This window comes from Onychostruthus taczanowskii, unplaced genomic scaffold, assembly GCF_017590055.1.
Source record: "Onychostruthus taczanowskii isolate IOZ18803 unplaced genomic scaffold, ASM1759005v1 scaffold9, whole genome shotgun sequence".
Taxonomy (NCBI): domain Eukaryota; kingdom Metazoa; phylum Chordata; class Aves; order Passeriformes; family Passeridae; genus Onychostruthus; species Onychostruthus taczanowskii.
The window spans coordinates 5,362,877-5,384,698 of record NW_024506993.1 but is presented as its reverse complement, the minus strand read 5'-3'; the positions used below and the strand labels follow the sequence as shown (position 1 = coordinate 5,384,698).

Sequence of the window (21,822 nt, the reverse complement as noted above, 5' to 3'; positions counted from 1 at the left end):
ACTTTAGGGCTCCTGTCCAGGGGAAAGGTCCTGTAGCACCAACATTCACTGAGTGTGAAACCCTCAAATGAAATCTTAATCCACCTTGACTGTGCCTTGTGCAGTTCAGCTTCCAAGACAGATTAAACTACAGCCCCAAAAAGCAATGCGTGAGGAAATGAAGAATGTCCATAAAAATAACTACTATGCAGAGGTGTTTTATTCCTGGTTTGTTCTGTAGCTGTATCACAGCAAAATCCCCAGGACCTTCTACCAAACTCCCTAGCACAGCACACTTGGTGAAAAAAACCCTGTAAGACCTTTCCTGGCTCCTCTGATTTTCCAGGACTGATCTTTTTAATCCAGTAGATGAGGTAAATATATTGGGTCACTGATATATTGATTACCAAGCCTCTTACAAAAGATTACTTTAACTGCAGCAAAAAACATGTTGCCTTCATAATTTTTACTCTACTTCATTGTTTTTATCCTTTTCAGATAAGTGAGAATCTTAAAGTTGTTTGCACAACTCTGATACTTGTGGATTTTTTCCCCAAAAAATCAAATCATTGCAACATGGACAACCATAGGAAAAAGACTATTATTTGTAATATTATTTGATAATATTTAAATATAATTTACACCATGGTTAGCAATCAGTTGTTTGCCTTCTGATCATACACAGAAACATTACCTTCTATGATTGCCAAGCCAAGCAAATGTGGGTCTGAGCAAAGCACTTCAGCAAGCAAAAAATCAGTATGCACACAAATGGCTTTTAGCAGTACACAACTGCTAAACATGTGCTCTAACTATGCTAAATAGGGTAACAACTGACTGTTTAGCACAAAGAAAGAGGGGGGAAAAAAAAAAAAAAAGTAAGAGGATTTTCCCAAACAGAACTCATAAGGTGGGAGAAGGGTGAGAAGAAAAGAGCAAATGGGCACAGGGAGGAGAAGGCTCTGAGAAACAACAGGGAACTGAACAAGGGACAGAAAGAGAGTAAAACCACAGACATTGACAAATTTTGTGGAGTTTTGAATTGATGCATTCAAGGGATGCCTATGAATGCTGCAAATAATGGAATATTAACAGGTATTTTCTACCATTGAGAAGTGGCTGGAAAATGCAGATTCACTCTAATTTTAGATTTCATTGCTCTGACAAGGCAAAATCCATTAAGTGGAACAGAGAAATACTCATATTCAGTAACACTGAACGTGGTCCAATGCAGCTCATCCACCACCAGTTTTCTATTAAATTTAAAAGATTGTTTTCTAAATACTTACCCATCTGAGAATAGGATCATATTAGTCAATAACTTACAGCATTATTTTGCCTGAAAGAACAGTTTCAGAAAGCTATAATTTAAGTCTAAGGAACTTTAATAAAAGCTGTCAGAGAAAATAAGAGGACTTGTGGGAGAGCTGTTCCTCACCAGCAAGCAAAGTTCTGTGTACAGTTCCCTGGAATGCTATTGCAGCAACAACATGATTTTTTCAACATATGCAGAAAAGGATAACCCGAGTGGCTTTTAAAAATAACTAGTTATAACCACGAAGTACAGGAGGGTTTTTGAGAAATAACTCCTTATGCACAGGTGAAAAATTATTACTTCACAGTGAAGCATAGAATGGAAAGAAATATGGAAATCATAGAAATGCTGAAAAAAGCAATTCTGCTATCTATCCTGATGGACAGAAACAGAGAGGAAATTAAATCACATAAGCAACCCCCTTATGACAGTAAAAAAAGATCAGCTAAGTAGCCACGTTTTTCAAATAAAATTTTATATAGAGGGCAACTCTGTACAGGATACTCATAGAAAAGCTCTTCCTGGTACAACAAAAAAAGACCTGAATTCATATTTCAAATATCCTCTGAAACATCAGGTTCAAGGATGTTTTTAATTTTTCCAGCATAAAAGCTTAAATTAAATGCAGACAGCATTATCACCAACAAATTCTTCATGATCTACACAAAAAGGACACTACCAGCCTAAAGGTCAATTTTTGATCCCTTCTAAACGTAAATTGCTTTCAAGTGGTTTTCACAACTAGTACTAGAGAGGTGAATTTTCAGATAAGGGATCTAAAATAGCATCTAAAAATGCAGCCTTCCCTTTAAATTAAAAAGCCATGGGAAGAAAAACACTTCAAGAGCTGAGAGTGGAAGTAGACTGGTGCTCACATGACCAAGAACTCTTTCAATACTCTAAAAAATGGTGAATAATAGGTGACAGGTAAATGACCTCATGAAAAGATGCTTCAATAAACCTTTTCTGTTCTTTATAAAATACATGTTTACCTCTCCAGCCTGATAGAAAAAGCACACCTTCAGTCCAAAGCCGAATTTTATGAGTTCCCTCATGCATAAGCAATAGAAATAGGACATGCAGAAGCTATATTTTGTTTTATTATTTTTTTTTTAAGAAGAGCGAATAAAAACCTTGCACTCAATTGAACTGCATTTCTCTGTGACAGAGTCTGAACACTGCACCTGATTCCTAAATGTAATGAAACACTCTAAGTGGCAACAGGCAGCATTCTATTGCTTTTGTTAAAATTCAGAAAAAGAAACACATGCCAAGTTCCTGGCCTCAATTTAGGACTGTCAGCAGTGCCAGCCACCTCTACGTTCTCTACTGATTCAAAGAGCCAAATGACAGTGCACAGCAGCCCCCTCCAGCATAATTACAGCCCCTCTCAGCTCTGCCCACCTCCTGGCTGGAAATGATGGGTCCCTTAATAACTTCTCCATCAGGCAGAGCACAAAGAGCAGAACACGAGACTCGAGGGTTTCTGCTGGAGGAGCCCAGAGCAAAAGATGTCCTGAAATGATGCACAGTGCACAGATTTCCCTTTCACAAATGATGCACAGTGCAGGCAGTGGCAATGCACACACAGCACATATAAGGATTATTTCCTTAGGTATTGGTGCTACAAGGAAAAGATGCAGCAAGTAAGGAAATGCCTTCTCTGGCTAAACAAGCCCTAAATTAAGTGAGAATTATATCAGAAGACTTGTGAGTTAATATAAAAACAGCCACATGAGCTTATACTTCAGACAAAAACTTGGCTCCCAAGTTTGTTGGGTTTTTTTCCTATTAAATAGTTGCACTGGAATTGTAAGAACTTGTTTACAAATTCAACTTCTTCAGAGAGCAGATCAAGCACCACCATACTGTGCAGCAAAACAGGACAACATCTTTCTTTCCTCTCTTGAAAACCAAGGAATTTTAACACAAACCAGAAAACTATTGTGACTGAATTTCTTGGAACTCTGTAAATATTGCCTTCTCTACAAAAGTTACACTGGGAAATTGCTTAGCACATAGAAGGCAATGAATTCCTTGGGGCTTAATTCTGTATTCTTTATTGTGTACAACTTCTTTTGAAGTCAATATTAGTGATGTCATGTTAATTTTTCTTACATCTGCCATTCTTATCTTAGAAGGGAAAAAAAATAAATAAAACCCAATCCTTTAGTTCCATTTAAAATTCCTTGCAGACTGTCTTTTGTGCAGTTGGTAAGTTTTGAAAGTATCTGAGAAAAATTAACATTCAGTGTATATATTAATAAAAATAGAGAGGAACAGAGGAAATGAGCAAAGTGTAACAAAACTGCTGATACTGGATAAAGGCAAACCCTTTCAAGAAGACATGCATTAACACCTTCCTGACAAGTGAAGACAGAAGCAAAAAATCATCCATTGCATCAACAGGAAATCCAACAATAGCAAAACTGGTGAGCACAGGCCCTGCAGCAGTAAAGACAGCTCTGTCAAGCACAAAACAGTTGGTGAAATTGTGAAATTAAATTGTGAATTCCAGACTCTATGCAGACTTCCATGACAGAAATTCCTATCCCCTTACCTGTACCCCTTTATCACACACAGAGACACATGAGTGATGTAATGCTGTAAGATTGTAAAGGAAAATTCTTGTTTCTCCTCTATTCCTGAGGGCTATAGAAAGAATTTCCTTACACAAGAAAAATACTGAACCTTTAACTTCCAAGTTTTGAGAACTTTATCCTATTTTTATCTTTAAAGCATGTTGACAAGTACCTTTTCCAGTTTGAAGAAGCCAAAGTGAAGGACAGCTGCAACGTGCACACAGCACACAGAGATTTTTGAGCAGGACTTGGCAGGGGAGGTTGGCCTCTCCCCATACTTTACTGCAGAGTGCCTGTCCATCAACAACACCCCCAAACTGCCTTCACTGGTTATTTTATTTCATAATATTTCATGCCTCCTGTAGGCTGAAGTTTCCTGTTTTCCCATATCTTTTCACTTTGTGTGGTTGCATATTCAGTTGCAAATTGTGGAGATAACCCTGAGTGACAGAGCCAATATTAATCTGAGGGATCATAAAGAACATAAACCTGGCAAAATCTTGGAACAACAATGACCACAGCAGCAAAACTGATGTTCTTGATTCTTAATTTTCAAAGTGCATGTTAGAAACACAAGGACAGCACAGCACCAGAATGATAACAAGGATGTTGTTAATTATTAAGTGGATCAATGGATGTCAGTCATTCCAACATGAAATAGATTCCACACCATAAACCACAATTCTCTCATGCCCAGTAGTGCACCATGGCTGAATGCAACTACATCAAATGAAGAAAGGTATCACTAACTTCCACTTTCTGAAGTGCTAGCAAGCCCACACAATTAAAATAAAATTTACCTGATAAAGTTGCATGAGCAAACATTTTTTGGTTCTGGGTTTTACTTTTGGTTATTTAAACACTGTTTGTTTGCTTTTAACAGATGGATATTTCTGTGATTTGCAAAGCAGGCAAGCTACAGAGGTTATTTAGAATAAACCTAGCATCATAAACCAGAGGAGGTTCACTGCCTTTAATGGAGTAATTTATACCTCCAAATAGTCACAGAGATCAAGAACAGCAATAGTTATTGGACAGGCCAATCCATTTATGAGTTCAATCAGGAAGAGGAGAGTTTAAGTGCTGTAAGACTGGTGATAAACCTGCCACAGCTTCAGTTAGCATTCCTTGATTTTCTCAGATATACAGACATGAAGAAACACTCCAATTTCATGTGCTTTGCTTTACGTCTGACTTAGCCATTTTGTACTGCTAAATGCCCATAACACTTGCATTTAATTTTTTGTTTCAGATATATTTTCAAATATACTGATTGTCATAAGAAGGTTTTGATCACTAAAAAGTATATCACCTTAATGAAGTTCTAGAGATTGAACAAGCCATTATGCTAATGCTACTCAACTACTTGAGCTCTGATGAGATCTTGGCTGTGAGTAAGTTGTGTTAATTTACTTTCCAGTGTGCAAAATTGAAATTCATTTAACTAAGTGGCCTGTGCATTATATAAAGCATAAACCAAAAAACCTTTCTGTTACTACACAATTAGACTACAATAATGTCTGGCCTCTGGCATTTTGATATTTGATATATTAAGAAAAGCTGAATGAAAAGAGGAAAACTGTGCAACTTTAAAAAGTAGAAAAATTATTTCAGTTAGAACAGATTGACAAAGTACTTTAACACCTTCTTTTTGAGAGAAAAGCTATTATATGAATCCATTTCTGACCCACATTATCATCTTTTGTTCACCACACCACGATGAGAATGCTGTCAAAGAAACAAAATAAAGCTCCAGAGGCAGGGTCTTCTCTTGGAGCCACTGTCACGTCCTTTTGTGAGGGTAACTCAACTCACCTTTTCTATTTCTTCATTTGGACACACACATTAACAAACATCTAAGTATCTTTTAAAATTGAGAGGCCACAACCTTCTCCTTCCTTTGCTTTTTAACAGAGCGAATTTTTGTTTGAAAACAGGTTTTTACACAAGTTCATTTATTTCAGATCCTTAAGTTACATCAACCATACAAAAAAAAAATCCTCCACAACTATTCATGACATTCTGAATTATTATAATGTTAATTAAAGAATTCACGTTACATGCTGCATGCAAAACATTTGAGAAATAAAGTTCTAAGTATTGCCACTATAAACTTGTTCATATATAAAACTGAGCATATATTTATGCTCTGGATGAAATATCAAAGCTTTTCAGTAGGCATGAATTTAAAGACTGTTTAAACTTATTAGAAAACAATTTATTTTCCAGATTGCTACCCAGTGAAGCAGAGTTCTCCCATTATCAGTCCACTTACTCAGTCTCTGAGCAGCCTCCAGGGCATCATTTGCAGAATCAGCTACAAAGAATCTCTGAACTGTAACCCCATGGTCTGCCATTATTTTTTTGCTTTGGTACTCCTGCAGGTTGAGCCATCGTCTGGGGGTTAATTGAACAGTCTAGAAAAAACAAGAGAGGAAAATAACATAATGCTCATTAAGAAGAGTTCACGAGACAGCCCACTGAGCTCTTCCACCTCATGGTTATCTCAAAGCAGTTAAACAACACCTAGAGAAAAGGTAAAATACTTATTGATTTACCTAAGTGCCTTTTCTTAACATCTGTGCGTCCCAAGTACTCTGAAAACTACAGATATTTTTTAAAAGCTACACAAGGCTCACTTGGCCAGACAAAATGTCTTGCATTTAATATCAAGGCAAATTTGGCTTGAACTCCAAAGTCTATTTACGTTTCAATGTTTTCCTCTGCTATAAAAGTAGTAACAGACATTAAAACAAATTCACTTTCATGTTAAATATCCTCATTATACAACATTTCATCTAATCCCTCCCCATAAAATTATTTCAACTGATTCTAGGTGTTTGGTGAAGCACATCTGAGAAGAAAAACAATTGACATGGAATTAGCATTATTCTGTAAGAAACTATACACTAATACATGTATTTCAGTAGTCTGCTATCTCTGGTTTGTTCATTGTGCTTCTAAGCAGCAGGACACCAGCACAGCCACATCAGCCATGCCAGGCCAACAACAGCTAGTTATAATAATTAGAATAATAAGAATAATTCCCTCCTCATTCCCAACATGCCAGTTTAGATGCCCTGTGGGAATATAAACACATCTACACCCTATGGGAACAAAGACACAAAGACACCACATTTACTTGTCCTGGCAGGAAACCTTGAGATACTACAGAAGTCACAGGATCTTTGCTGAATGGTTTTAAGAAAGGACACATTCTCCACACAGGATAAACTGATTCACACAAAAGCAATAATTAAGGAGCTGGAGCTGACTCCTGGCAATGCTATAATGGCAAAGGTGGAGCTGGCTCCTGGCAATGGTATAATTCCATTTTGTGCCAGCCAAAGATGCTTTTCCCACATGGAGAGACAAAGTGCTGTCCCCCTGGCAGCCAGCCACAATCAGTTCTTAGTTTCTCCTAAAGTGAGGAACACAGCACGCAAGCCAGTGCTACGCATTTAGAAATGTTGGACAAAGAGGATTATTTACTATGCTTTCATCTCTAACAGCATGATAAAAAAATTATCAACCTAATGCAACTTTATCCTGAAAACAAAACCCCTCTATGCTAAAGTCTTTCAATAACACACTCTCTCACAACACTCAAGGTTTACAGGCTGAGCTGTCTCAAAAGCAAAGTCCCATCTGCTCTATTCTCTTTGAAACACACACAAAAGATTGATGCATAAAGAAAACACAAACCCATCTTCTACAGTATATAACTGCATGTTTTCTGTAGAAGTGGCTCCCACTGAACTTAAACAGTTACAAATAGCTCAGGATGACATTTTAAATCCTTTTATGCATAACCTGATTAGCATATTTTAGAGGAACAAAATGGCATTGTCAGTTTGCTCTATGGCTATCTCTAATTCTACACATCATACAGACACCTCATATGATTTCTATTCCTCCATGCTATTCACGGATGATATGCTATTATAGTTTTGCAATACTTCAAATGTAGGGTCAAAATTTAAAGTGCCTTTCATAATTGTTGACATTTAATTTGTTTTCCCATTATAAATTCTCTGCTAGGCTCTAACAATTATCACTTCAGGATCATTTCCACAAAGGGATTAACACTAGGGGCCAGGAGGGACCCTTTTGGTTTATCTAAAAATTTCTACAGGTCAGTTATACTGCTAATAAAATTTTGGTCGCTGGCTTTATAATTTAAGACCAAGTCTTCAAAACAGCTTTTATTCCACATTATAACTTAGCAAAATAAATCAGTTTCACATAGAGGTATTACTAAGCTGATCTACATCAAATAAATAAGAAGGAAAATATCTTTAAAAATTTCTTTCTGGGGAAGATTTTTGTGGCTGTTGCTTGATGGGTGACCTCTGCTCCCAAGCACCCTCTCAGCCCCTCACAGTTGCTTTTGGGATCCAACAGCTTTACAACTTCAAATATAACTCAAAATGTCCCACGGAGATACTCCACTGATGAGATGCTAAAAATCTTATTACATATGCATAAAGTGCAGACATACAAAAGCACAGGGACACCTCTTATAAAAATTGGACAATATTAGCACATTATGACAATATTTCTTTCCTGAATTATGAACCAGCCCAGTCTGAGGATGTTGGAAATAAAGAGAAAGGAAATAAAAGAATAATTCCTCTGAAAAGGGTCAAAGCAGTTCTAAGGGTGATGAGGTCCGCTCAACAACTGCTGGCACAGAAGAGCAAAGCCAACAAACTCCAGGTTAGTGAGCACACTTTTCCCCCCTGCTATATTACATGATTCTAGGAGAGACCATCTTACTAAGTGCCAGCTGAGGACTTTCAATCAAGTCTTTGCACAAAAGACAAACTCCTGGTTGTGAATGAACTGCTTGATAAAATTAATAAGTATCTGAAGTCTGTACCAGAAGCTCTGAAGAGCAAGGAACATGAAAAACTTGCTTTAAAGCACTTGCAGGATACCCACCATATGTCATGAGGACAGCAGGAAAACTAAAGCAGTTACAAGAGATGAAATAAAGCACAAGCTTTGAATCTGTAAAGGTGATTGCTCTTTCAAGACTATCTTGAAAAATCAAAACAGCTGTGGACATGCATTTTAGGGTAAAGACAAAAAAAGTGACCATGAAATCACAGAAACATGAGTAAACAGATTCTGCTTTGAACCAATTTCCAGTCCAAGACATTTTGGTTGCAATAAATCTGTATCTGAATTTATGGAAGAATCTTGAATCCCTACCCTCCAAATACAGTTATACCAAGCATTCTCAAAAATCTCAGATGGGCTTCAAATGGCCTAAATTCTTGGGCATCATAAACTTTTATGCATTCTACAGAATAAATCCACACGTGAGACTGACAGCAAGATGCTAATGCACAAAGGTACAGCCTCAAAACTCTAGAGAAAAACCTACAAGTATTTGAAAGAAAGCTATTTCCCACAGACAGTATTCTACAGGCAGCCTTAATCCAACCCTTCCCCCTGAAAAGTGTTAGAAGGAGACTTTAATCTGCCACAGAACACAACTCTGCCATCACATTTTTTTTTACCCATTTTCCTGTTTTAGAGCTGTTCCATTGCTTGCAGCAGCATCAAACAGCACTGTTAGATTTGCCAGTTCAGTTCCAGCTCTCAGCAAAGACAGACTAAAGAATTAGATGACAAATCAGCATCAGAAAAACAATCTCAATGTGAAAGAGGAAATGGGGGGAGCATCTGAAAGAGAACCAACAGCACAGGAAAGCAGAGTCTAGCTTTTAGTAATTTCTGTTAATTATCCTCATCACCTTCCATTCCCAGCATATCCCTCCTTGAATATTTTTATCTCTCCACACATTGGTTAGAAAACATATCAGAAAACACCAGAGAAGTCTCAGATCTTTCCATGAAGCTCTGTCCCAGCTGACACCCAGTATGTTCCACAAGTTCAAGCTGTATCTGGGTTTCATCTCTCTCTTTATTGCAAGATTGAGCTGGAGTACAAGTACTAGATCCTGTCCCACCAGCCTGTGAAGGAGAGACTGGAAATTGTGTGTGGATTTTAGTAAACCCTGACTCCCTGTGTGACATCTCATCTTTCATCTTCATAAGATAAGAGACAAAGAACCAGAAAATTTTCCACTAGAGGCATTTTTCTGTTATCCTTTCATATGGGAACTTTTTGTTCTGTATTGATGTACACATTGAAGATGCAGAGTGGATCTTATTTGAGATTCAGATCTGCCTGTTAAATCAAAAGGTGTTGTTTATTTTCAAAACATAAATAAGGTTTAAGAATAAATCTGTGAAACTAAGAAAACATTAGTAGCAGCACATAGAAAATAAAATGCTGTTATTCAAAATAATAAAGCTTTAAAGAGGAATTAAATTCATCCTAATAAGATATTTCTTAAGATTAAATTTCTAATGAAAGTGCTTATCAAAGAGATTAGAACATTTAAATAAAGCTCTTTTACAACCGATAACATTTGTTGAGAGCCTGACAACAACATCAAAAATCCCAAAACTCAAGTAAGTGGAACAAAAAGCCTCAACTCAGCAATAACATGAAGTGAGATGAAGGCAGAATTATTTATTCAAGTACAAATTTCAAACCAGACTTTCTCCTGCTGGGTAGAATTATTTGGCATTTTCCAAAAGCACAAAGCATTGGTTGGGTTTCACCTCAAATCTCCCTTCCCTTCTCCAATCTCCAAGATTTTTGCTACCAGTCAGAATCACACTAATGTAGACCAAAAATATATAGAGTCAGGAGGATTTAGAAAATCACTATTAGTGGGAATTGTGTCTTTTGTTCTGAACAAGCTTTCTGTCCAAAGTTCCTTCTTTATATTAGCAGAGACCTTATTTGGTCCCAAAGCATGACTAAATGAATGGCACACATATCAAGAAATCAAATATTTATTTTTGATCATCTTAACACTGTCAGGTGTTGCAAAACTGTATCTGTGGTTTATTGACAACTGCTAGGAAAAAAACCTGATTCTTCATATAACCTGCACAATCTCTTATATACCACCTTTTTGTTTGCTGGGTTTTTTAAAATAAAATGCTAAAGACTCTGCACAAATAACGTATTTGGATTTGCATTATTCTTCCACCGTTCCATTTGCCAATTCTTTAGCTGTCACATGGCAAAGAAAAAACTGCATTATTTAAATAACAAGGGCTAAAAAACTAGCAGCTTAGTTCAAGCATAGTGGAACTAAAAGTACATCTAGCAGAAATTTGCTTCAATATAAACAAAACAAAAAAAACCCCAAAACCAAAAAACCAAAAACAAAACACCAAACTCCCCCCCAAAACCCCGAAACGGATTTAGAAAACACTGCAATAGAGACATCGTTGTTATATATGCAGCATTAACTACTCTGATGTAAAACACCTTTCAGATGACCCAGGAGGTGTCTTTTGAGTGCTTGCTTTTGGAAAAAGAAAACACACACCCATAAAACCAGAAGAAACTGTCTTAACACGTTCATCAAGAGGTTTGCAAGTTGCATGTTAACTACTTCAGCAAAACTCTGCTTGAAAAGAAATGTTCCAAATAAGCACCAAACAGGAGTAGCATCAGTAACCCCAAACTTCATCAGATTATGGCACTGATTATCTCTTACCTGAACCTATAAGCTTAGGATAAGGTTTCCTCATTCTTTGGCCTCCCTGGTAAAACATCCAAGGCTGACTTTTTAAAATGGAATAAATAGAATAGAAAGAATCACTTAAGTCTGTTCTTGAACAAGAATATGAAGAAGCTGTCAAAAGAAATAACTGAAAGGTCAAGCCTGACAAACAACTCAAGATTCAAATTATACCCTCTATTACAACTGAGGCCTCTTGGTCTTAAAAAAATCAAATTTTTAAAAATTTAGAGCCATTTCATGCCTAACTCCACGTAGAACTACCTTGGCTAACCATCCACAACCAAGTATTTCACCTTATCAAGTCCAGATATGTAGATCATTTCCCTAAAAAAAGCCCCAAATATAAATACTTATTCTCTTGGTAAGATTTTACTTTTGTAAAATGCCAAATGATTCTAGCTTGGGGAAGAGAATCCAGTGTTAATCAACACTATTAAAGAAAACAAAACCACCACTAAGCAAATTTCTAGGATAATTGAACATCCCTTGACACACCTATATAATTTGAGCAGCTCTACTGTTTTCATTAGCATAGCTTAATGCATTTTATCGCATGACTGTTAAAAGGAAGACACACTCTAACATCCAACATTCCCTTTTCATTTACAGTATCAATGGAAGCCAGTATTACTATCACAAAACAAAGACAGACTTTTAAAAGCACCTGGCAGTAAAGCTGGTCAAATAAATGTCCACTTCTTTCTTCTCCCTCTGTTGCTCTACAGAAGCCAAGTAGCTGTAACTGTGCTCATTGATCCTGTGCCAGTATGAAACAGCTCTAGCAACACAAATTAGCTCTGCATGAATGCAAATTATACGTCAAATATATAAAGTATCAGGTTTTATAAACTTGGACTTTATTGTAATGGTTATATTGGAAATAAGTGAATTGGGAAGAAAAACTGTGGTGTTTTTGAGGAGGTGAGATGTATTCTATATCTGAAATTAAAAGGAGATGTATTTAGTGTATGTGATCAAAAATAAATGTCTGTCACCAAAAAAATCTATTTGCTTAGCCAACACATTCTACAGCATTCCAGTTTATTCAATTTGTGCACTCTGCCCTGTAATACAATTCCAAGCACATATGAAGAAAAGCAGATACACAAAGATGACAGTAATGAAAGAGCAGACCATTCATCAATGTGAGGCATAAACCTTTATTATATTTATTGACATACAGTCTCTGTAATTGACAAAGATGTAGAAGTTTCTCTCAAAAAGAAACCATCACAAATAAACTAAACTGAATACCCTCATATAAACCACTGCAGGTATAGACACATTTTATTAGGTCATGTATTTAAAATATACCACACAGGCCACTGAAAACAAACTAAAGCACTTATTTTAGTTTGCTGGCAGGGCCCACAAAATGAGTAAGTTAACCCCACAAGAAACAAAAAAATTAGCAAAATGGCACCACACTAAACAGAAGTTTATCACAAATATAGATATGAAACGCAAAAATATGCTCTGTAGGGAAAGCAAGTCTTTGAAGAAGAAAATAAACTGGAAAGAGTTAAGGCTGATGGGTTTTAAGCTGTCTCATGAGCCACACCACACATCCCCTTCTCTCCAGAGATGGCCAACGCTGCAAACCTGGGGGCACATTACACAAAACAGGACAGAAAATGTCCTTCCCAACTCATGTCCTGTTGGCTGCCACAAACCAGCAATCTTCATCTTCCAAAGCAGGAGCTAGCATCCAGCTCATGCTGTTTGAAAGCCACAGAGGAAACAGTGTTCCATGCCCATCCCAAACTGCCGGCTCTGGCTGGGATGCCGTATGGCAGCCAGGTCCCTTGGGTACCAGCAGGTCCAGCAGCCTCATCCAACACGGAGCTTTATGACCAAAGCCTCAATCTAGACCTCTGTGATATATTTATGAGGGATAAAATTGATTCTGTGAGCGAGTTTAGGAAGAAGTCTTGAATATTTCCCTGACAAAATCAGTTTCCATACTTTTGTTCACAGCGGTCAGGAATTGTTCATTTTTTAGTCTGTATTAAAGCACCATAAGTAGAGCAGGCCTTAAACAAGAGCATTTGGTTTTAAACCTACAGGTACAGCTGAAGACCTTTTAACTTTCCATTACTTATTCCTACAAATGGGAATTCATTTTATCTGATTAAAACCCACACACAAACTCTAGTCAACAGCTATGGGCTTTTAAACTCCGTATTTATTCCTGAAAATATAGCACACAAAATATCCTGAGCAGTAAAATACACAGGAAAAAAAAAAAAAAACCTATCACATTTCCCAGTTTTCCAAAGGCTAAGGCATTTTGATCAATAAACTGCAGGGTAATTTACTGTTTTATACCAATAAACCATATACTCAGTTTTCAGAACAAGTGAGATCTGTCCATGCAACAAAGCTTTATGAAATCTAACTTTAAATAAAATAAAAAACACACATGAAGTATGGCTCTACCTTTTTTTTAGTAAACCTGGACTGCCTGTTCTGGTGGATAATTGCTACTATTCCTAACATCTATGACTCTTTGAAACAAGATGCCTGTGTTAAATAACTAAATGTTTTACTTCATACACTCACAAAATACAGAAAAAAAATAATGGGGGCTTGTTCATAAAAGGAGCTCATAGTTACTATAATTATTAGAATTGCTATTGTTAAATTGTTTAAAAAATTGGACTCAAACAGTTGAGAGGGTGGCCAAGAGCTTGAAAAGCATAAATTTTAAGTATTCCAAGTTGAACAACTTCAGAGGAGTGAAACAAGCCACCAGCTCTGCTCAGAAGCTCTCGTTCCTGAAAATGAGACTGCACTGCTGCAAACCAAACCTGGGGAAGACAGCACCAAACTACCTGCTCCAAAACTGCATTTCTCCTTCCAAAGCAATTACTCCCATTCACTGCAATTCTCTGTCCAGAAGAGCAACACTCCAGAAGAACTTCAGAAATCTAGTTTGAAACAATCACAGGGGTTTTTTTATTACTGTATTAGGTTTTTGTGTCACCATTTAGTTCTAGTCGATGCAATCAAAACAAGTGCTTAGTTAAATCTTGTCCAGAATACTTTCCCACAGTTCAAGGACAAGCGAATTTCTCTTGCAAGATTCTTTTTAAGAGGAGCTGCTGCCAACCAGAGAGAGGAATCAGAGTGCCTCACAGCAGGAAAATAAAAAAAAGATGGTGACAAACGTGAAAGAAACAAGGAGAAGAGCTTTGTTAAACTAGTAACATGTCAATTTTAGAGAATGAATCTATTTTAACTGAAAAGCTAAACAAGGTATATTTAGGGATCTCATCCTGTTTAGTTAAGAGAAACTACTTTTCTCCCATCACCAGGCAGCAATGATTATTTTAATAAAACCTAATAAAGCAAGGATTACCAACCACAGATTACCTACCTGTAGGTAACAAAACACACTAAATCAATTGATGCCAGCTGACATCACTCATCTCTTGAAAAACAGGCAGTCACCAATTACTAACAGAACAATAATTTGTTTGTTTAATGAATATGCTAATTTACTGAACTCTCATTAGACAGATACACAGGCAATATTGATGAGTTCCATAAGGCATTATAAAGTATGGCTGAATTATTTCAAAACAAATTAAAGCAGAAAATATTGCACACTATTTAATAGAATAATAAAAGCCTGGTAGCAAGTGAATCCTCTGGGTGAGCCCTCTGAACAAGTCTCAAGTTCTCAGAAGTGGATGGACCAAACTCATAAATGTGTGAACGCTCATGACCCATTCTCCATGTTTGGGTGGTCCCTGGAGAGGCTTCATCTGCCTGAAATGCACCTGAAGGCCCTTCAATAAATACAACAGCTTTGTATTCTCTTCATTTTGTCTGTTTTTAGGTAGTCCCAACAAGGCATCAGTAGCAGTAGGTGTTTAGGTTCCCCAGCAGGGACAACGGAGAACGTTTTATTTTCCACACAACCACCTGCAGTACCTCTGTTACCAATAAATCCTAAGTAAAAGGTGGTTCATCTGCAAAGCAACACAGCCCTGGAAACAAAAGCAGCAATTAAATTTTCAATTCATAGTTCATTTTGCTTGTGTTGGGGCTGCATCTAGTTTCTCTTCTTCTCTCCTAATAATTTTAAGTTCCTAAATTAAGAAGGAAATAGAAATTGTTTTTTCACTCAAGAAAAGAATCACTACAAGCCGCATCTGTCAATTTGCAATCATTTATTCATACACAATTTAAATGAGAAACAATATTAAGTTCTCCTTCAAATTTCAGTTTTACCAAAGGAGTTTTATTTCAGTAACACCACAGAAATGAACAGAAGTTTCTATCAAATAAACACCTATAAAATATCCTCTACATAAGATGGCCATATAAGCCACATTTCTGCTTTTAAAAAAGAAAATACAAAGTTAGACACAAGGGACTGCAGCAGGGAACACTTTTAGGCAGAGTAGGAAGGTCTGACATTTTTGTGTAATACAAGACAGTTCAAAGTAGCAAGATCCTGCAGAAACCAATTATAAAAAGAACAGTTTCAGCCTCAACCTGAACAGCCTACCCAGAATGTTAAAATTAACCTGGGAAAGTGAATGATTTAACTAAAGAAATAAGCCTACTGGATTTGACCCCAAAGTCAAGTCATGAATCAAACTCCCTCACTCTCCCCCGATTTGCTCACTGAAGTGGGAGAACCTTCCCAAAACTCGCTCACTAGCTGAACTGCCAACTTTCCAAGGTAATTGAATCTAAAAATATGTGGCTCTAGTAAAGGTTTTCCACATTAAAATTAAAATGCCACCATTACTGGGGGGGGGATTTAAACATTTCATTCCCTACCTACTACCTCAAAATTAATTCATTAATAAATATATGAAATATTCATAAGGATTTACCTCTTCCACCTTTAAAACAATTTTCCTTTTTACTAAAAGATATATTAAACCGCAATGACATATTAATCAATATTTATTAGGAAAGCTAAAATGATACTTCAACATCCCTCTTTATTTTTCACTCAGTGCTTTCTTTCCTCTCTCTATGGTAGAATCCCTCAGCTGGGAAAGAAGAACATCACGAGTGTGTCCATCAGTTCTGAAGGGGCTGGATGCTGGGAAGGCTTTCTTTGCTTTATTTGTCTCTTTCATTAAAGCACATCTAAATTTTTCAATTAACAGCAAACAGCACAATTTTGCTGTGCTTCATCAAAGAAACAGAAGAGGATTTCAGAAGAAAGCACCCATCTCTTTCACAATTCTGAAATTTAGATTACCAAACCATATAGATTGGATTAAAAAACCAGAACAGTATCTATTCATAAACCCTTTAAACAAAACCATAGCAATATGCACATAAAAACCACAAAGTTTTAGAAACATCTCAGTTATGTCTTGGGTATTTCACAGTACTGGAGATGAAATGTTAAGGATAGTAAATGTACTCAGGGTGGAAGTGGGACTGAAAATCCTGACTGCACTCTTAACAAAATGTAATTATTCCCTCACCAGTTCTCCTGAATGTTCCTGCTCTCTGTCTACTGCAAGAAACCCTTTTACCTCAAGGCTTCCTGAATGCCTGCCCTACTCTGTTCTTTTGACTTGATCTTGTGCTCCTCATTGTCCTTCTAGAATCTGATTGCAAACTGATTGATCCCAGGCTTTACCTCTGCCCTCTCTGGGACACGATGAGTGTGGTGTGATGTTCTTCCACTGCAGGGCTCAGTCAGTCATTAGCTCCATAAAACACAAATGAAACTACACAATTATCTTCCAATGTGCCTTTATATCTTACAATGTGCCTATATATGTACAAACTCAGCTCTCTGATTTATCCTTCTGTTTACTTCTCATGCAAGGAAGCAGACACAAGAATGAACTTGAAGCAAGTCCTTCACTCATTGCAGATTTAAAGTCTCCAGTAACGATTGCACTTTATAGACTTATTTACAGCTTGCTTACACTCAGGGATTTTGACAGCTATTCTGTAAACACACTCTCCTACCCACTAAGCTCCATTGTAAACCACCAGGAACATGCACGGGGTCACACTTGAGCTCCTTCTGTCATTCTCCTTATCTCACAAAACCAGAATCTGAGCCCACATCCTCGTGCTCTACAAGGCAGATCCTAGCAGCCACCACCTGGATGATTCTTCTGGGTGCCTGCATGTATGGGTTTTTGAGTCCTCAAAAGTAAAAGAGGAGAGGGTGTGAAGAGTGCACTGGAAGAGTGTTTTCTTGAATAACAAGACCCCGACCTCTCTTCTCCATTTCCCACACCTTGTTCAGCAGCTGTTTCAGTCAGGCTGCTACAGAGTGACATCCAAACAAAGCAGCACATCACCATTACCTGACAACTGCATCCTGCTGCCCACCCAGGGGATTATTCATTACTCTATTTATATGCAATCAGCAAAATAAAATTTCTGCAAATTAACTGACAGCACCCTCGCGACCCTGAGAATTCTGGGATGCATTTTGGTTAGGGTGGACAGGCTGCCTGAGCAGGGCTGAGCACACCCCTAGCCCTGAACCTTCACCTCAACAGTGAACCATTAGCAGCTTCCAAAAACCCTGACACAGGGAGGTTCCTTATTCTGTGGGATTACATAAAAACTCTGGTTCAAGCAACACCTCACAAACAGAATGTCACAAAACAAAGCTGGCAGCTCAAACACCAAGCTGCCAGTCCATCCAAAGAGCCAAACAATGCCCTCTGTCCTTACTGCAGAAATTGTCGGCAAAATATTATTTCCTTGCATTTTTACACCAAATTTCAGCCTAATAAAACAGAATTACTTATTGTACATCTTCATGTGCCCAAAGAGCAAGCATGTCTACAGAAGCTTCACACCTCTGGAATCGATTTTCAGAACCTTTGCTTAGGTAAAGGAAGAACATGAATTCCCAGATACAATTGCTGCTTCTGTCAAAGTTCTCACCATCAGAAGTTCTGCTTTGCATTAGCAATTAATTTTAGTCAAATTATCTTCATTTTGCTTATTTTGTACTTCAAAGCTTTAAGAGAAGCATACTTTCCTGACCTAAAAAGTAAGGCTTTGAAGTATCTGATGAAAATAAACTCACTACCATACACAACTGCATAATCAGTTGCAGAAAATACTGTAACACATTCCCTGCCTTGGCAAATGAAAGAAAATTGTTGGTGATACGCACAACACATTCAAAAAGTGAAATAAGCCATCTTCTCCACATAAATCAGAAATATTCTTTTACTTTAAGTATCTTGAGGGGGATTTTTTTATTTTTGGTCTGATCATGAAAATGTTTAATTTCTTAATTTTTTTACATGATTAAAATTATTGTTTTATGCAACTAGGAAGAAATGCTCTAAATAGTAAACACAGCCAGGGAAAAAATAATTCTAAAACTATTGTACCACCAAACATGCAACAAAGTAGCCACTACCAACTTTTTCTTTCCCGCATGCAAATTCAGCTTTCTAAATTGTTACAAAACTCAAAGCATATTCAATAAGATTAACAGAAATGTTTCTGCATTCACATCTCAAGTAATCATATCTATCAAAGAAGTGTTTCACGCCTACCATACCCTGGAAGAATGCTTTTTCAAGTGTTAGAAGTCACTGATATTTTAAGAAAAACACCGATAAAATGCCAATTTAGACAGTTTGAGCTCCATTTTTCAACACAGAGAAGGAAATATGAAACATAATCACAGCTTTTTTGTTCCAGTTCTTTAATATTGAAGTCAAATCATGATAATTTCCACGCTACCTGACTATGTCATCACAGAATATGGCTTTGAGCACTAAGCAACATAACACTTCCAAGCAACAAAAATGCAAATACCCATGGCAGTAAAATAAAGAAATACAGAAAAGTATCTACAGAAACAGTTTCAGTGCATGCCTGAGCCATATCTGGTTTATTGAACCACTCCAGAATGGTCTATACCAATTTCTTTCCTGGAAGCAGTAAGAAAAGACTGGTACCCATTTTTTGCTTCCATCTGAATTGAAACCCTTTATTGTTAATAAGTCTTGGTTTTAATTAGACCATTTGACTTAGACTGACATGAAGCCAAACATTAAGAATATTTTTCCTTCCTTTGCTGGTAATTTCTTTATTAATATTTTCCCATTATTTATACCTAATTATATAAATTCACTCTGCTGCCATTCTCAAATCTCAAAGCAAGCAAGGACACTACAAGAAACATCATCTCATCATCCTCAAAGACTGACCTTAAAGCAGATTTCTACATTTCTGACTGTATGGAGGGAAAGGTAAACTTTAATCCAATGAAACAGCACTTCCAAGCCCAAAGGATGATGGCATGACTCCAATGGTTAAAGAAACTGGGATTGTGCCCAGCCTTGTTTCTTGTGTCTTATTGCAGCCCATGCTGCATCCAGAAATAAACAACATTAGAATAAACAACAGCCACTGTTCTTCCCTCAGCTTCTCCCCAGAGGGGGCTGCCAGGGCCCTGACCCGTTCTTGTTCCCACATGTCAGGTCCAGCAGGGTCTCCTGTTGTCAGCTCCTCACACAACTGCATCTGGAAGTTATCAGAGCTCTCCAGAAACCTCCTGCAGCTCCTGATACGTGTTCCCAGCTGTGCTGTCCCTCCAGCAGGACCTGGGGGGAATGAAGCCCTCCTTGAGGACAGGACCTGCTGACTAAGGCTTCCTCAGGGGTCTGCAGCTCCATCTGGTCCTTGCTGATGCAGGTGCCTGCAGCAGAAATGCACAACAGCCCCGTCAGTGAGGTTGGTGTGCCCCCAAATCCAGACCCCTGGGTTCTCAGCTGGGATATCAACCCTCCCTAGATGGAGCTCCAGCACTAAAGCTGCTCTGGACTCATGTTTAATCATCTCACATCATGTTTAAAGCAAGCTCTAAATATCTGTTCCTCTAATTCCAAAATTTATGGCGTTACTTTAGACTATTTTAATCTGTGCCATTTAACTGAAAAACAAATCTAGACTGAAACTCTTCATGAAAGAATTCAATTAAATAGATTCACTGTTTCCAACGTGTTTGGAGTGACAGAATTGAAGATGATAGAAAATTTAAGGGAAAATACATTTTTATGCCATCTTCAAACCTTAGTAAGTACTATCTTGACAATAAAAAGGATATGGCTCTTTTTAATAGGCCTTTCATCTTTAATTATCATGAATAGCTCTATGTTTTACCTATACCCATCAGTGTTATATACAATTGGCACATAGAACTCCTCCAATAATTGGAATTTCCCTGACATTTTTATACCAATACTCTGTATGAACAACTCTTTTTTTTTTTCACAAGGCAGCAACTGCTTTCTTGGCTGACATTAAATTAGCAGATGTCAAATTAAACTGTCCTTTTGTCCACAGATCTTTCAGAGAAAGATATCAAAAGATGATGAAGTGTTCCATTAGTAATCTTTGTCTGGTTTTTAATTTGCAGCTTCATATTTTTCAGTCAAAAGTCTTAGACAAGCAGGCAAACCTACCAAACATGATCAAAACTCTCGCTTAATTTTTCACTCCTCCTGACAATTCTTACAAAACTTTTGCATCTCATGAAGAATTTAGGTGGACAAGAGTTAAGACATCAAAGGTACACTACAGTACGAGTGATTCTCTCTCCTCCTGACACAAACTGAGGCTGATTCTCACAGCGTACATGGCTCAGACTCCACCCCAACCCAGACTGTGATTCCACAGCACACAAATTAAAGACAAACAGGGTAGATAGAAATTGATCTGTCACCAAGTACTACCCATGTGCAGGGTAAGGAAAAACAAATGTATCACAATGAATAACAATGTATCACAAAACATGCTTAAAAGTCTTTTGTTAAATGAAACAGTCTTTGAGCTAAACATCCCAACCCACATTCAAGCACAACAGAGCTGTGAGTGCCTTGAGCTTTATGATTTTGGACTCAAAGTTTCTAAAGGCTCATATCATCACAGAATCAAACTAAAATTTAACTCAATTTTGGAATACTGACTCTTATAGTTTAGGGAAACCCATGAGCAATTAGAAAGAGACCAGAGAGAGGAGAGGAAGAAAAAAGCTCATGGGTAAATCTGCTCAAAGCAGCATCACCTAAACAAAACAAAACTTGCATGTATTGAATATATTTGTGCTATCATTATAAATTGTTGACTGAAGAATTAAAAAAGATGTTCCAACAAGTAAGTGGAAAACCAGCAAGTCTTTAAATTCCTTCACAGTTAACATTTAGCCACTAATTATACAAAAACATCACCATCAGCATAATAGCACAAACTACAACACCAATCTAGGGTTTTAATTTTCATTACCACATTAAAGGATAGCTTCAGCTTGCATTTCAGAATCTGTTTTAAGTCTCACTCATACAACAAA

At 37.3% G+C, this 21,822-nt stretch overlaps 1 protein-coding gene across 1 annotated transcript in view; it reads right to left on the bottom strand.

The window, feature by feature from the left end:
- SUCLG2 (succinate-CoA ligase GDP-forming subunit beta) overlaps nt 1-21,822 on the bottom strand; it is a 106,240-nt gene that overhangs the window by 79,621 nt on the left and 4,797 nt on the right. Inside the window, exon 2 of the mRNA XM_041426039.1 lies at nt 6,152-6,293. Within this exon, the coding sequence (XP_041281973.1) occupies nt 6,152-6,293 (142 nt within the window). The remainder of the gene's footprint in view (nt 1-6,151; nt 6,294-21,822) is intronic.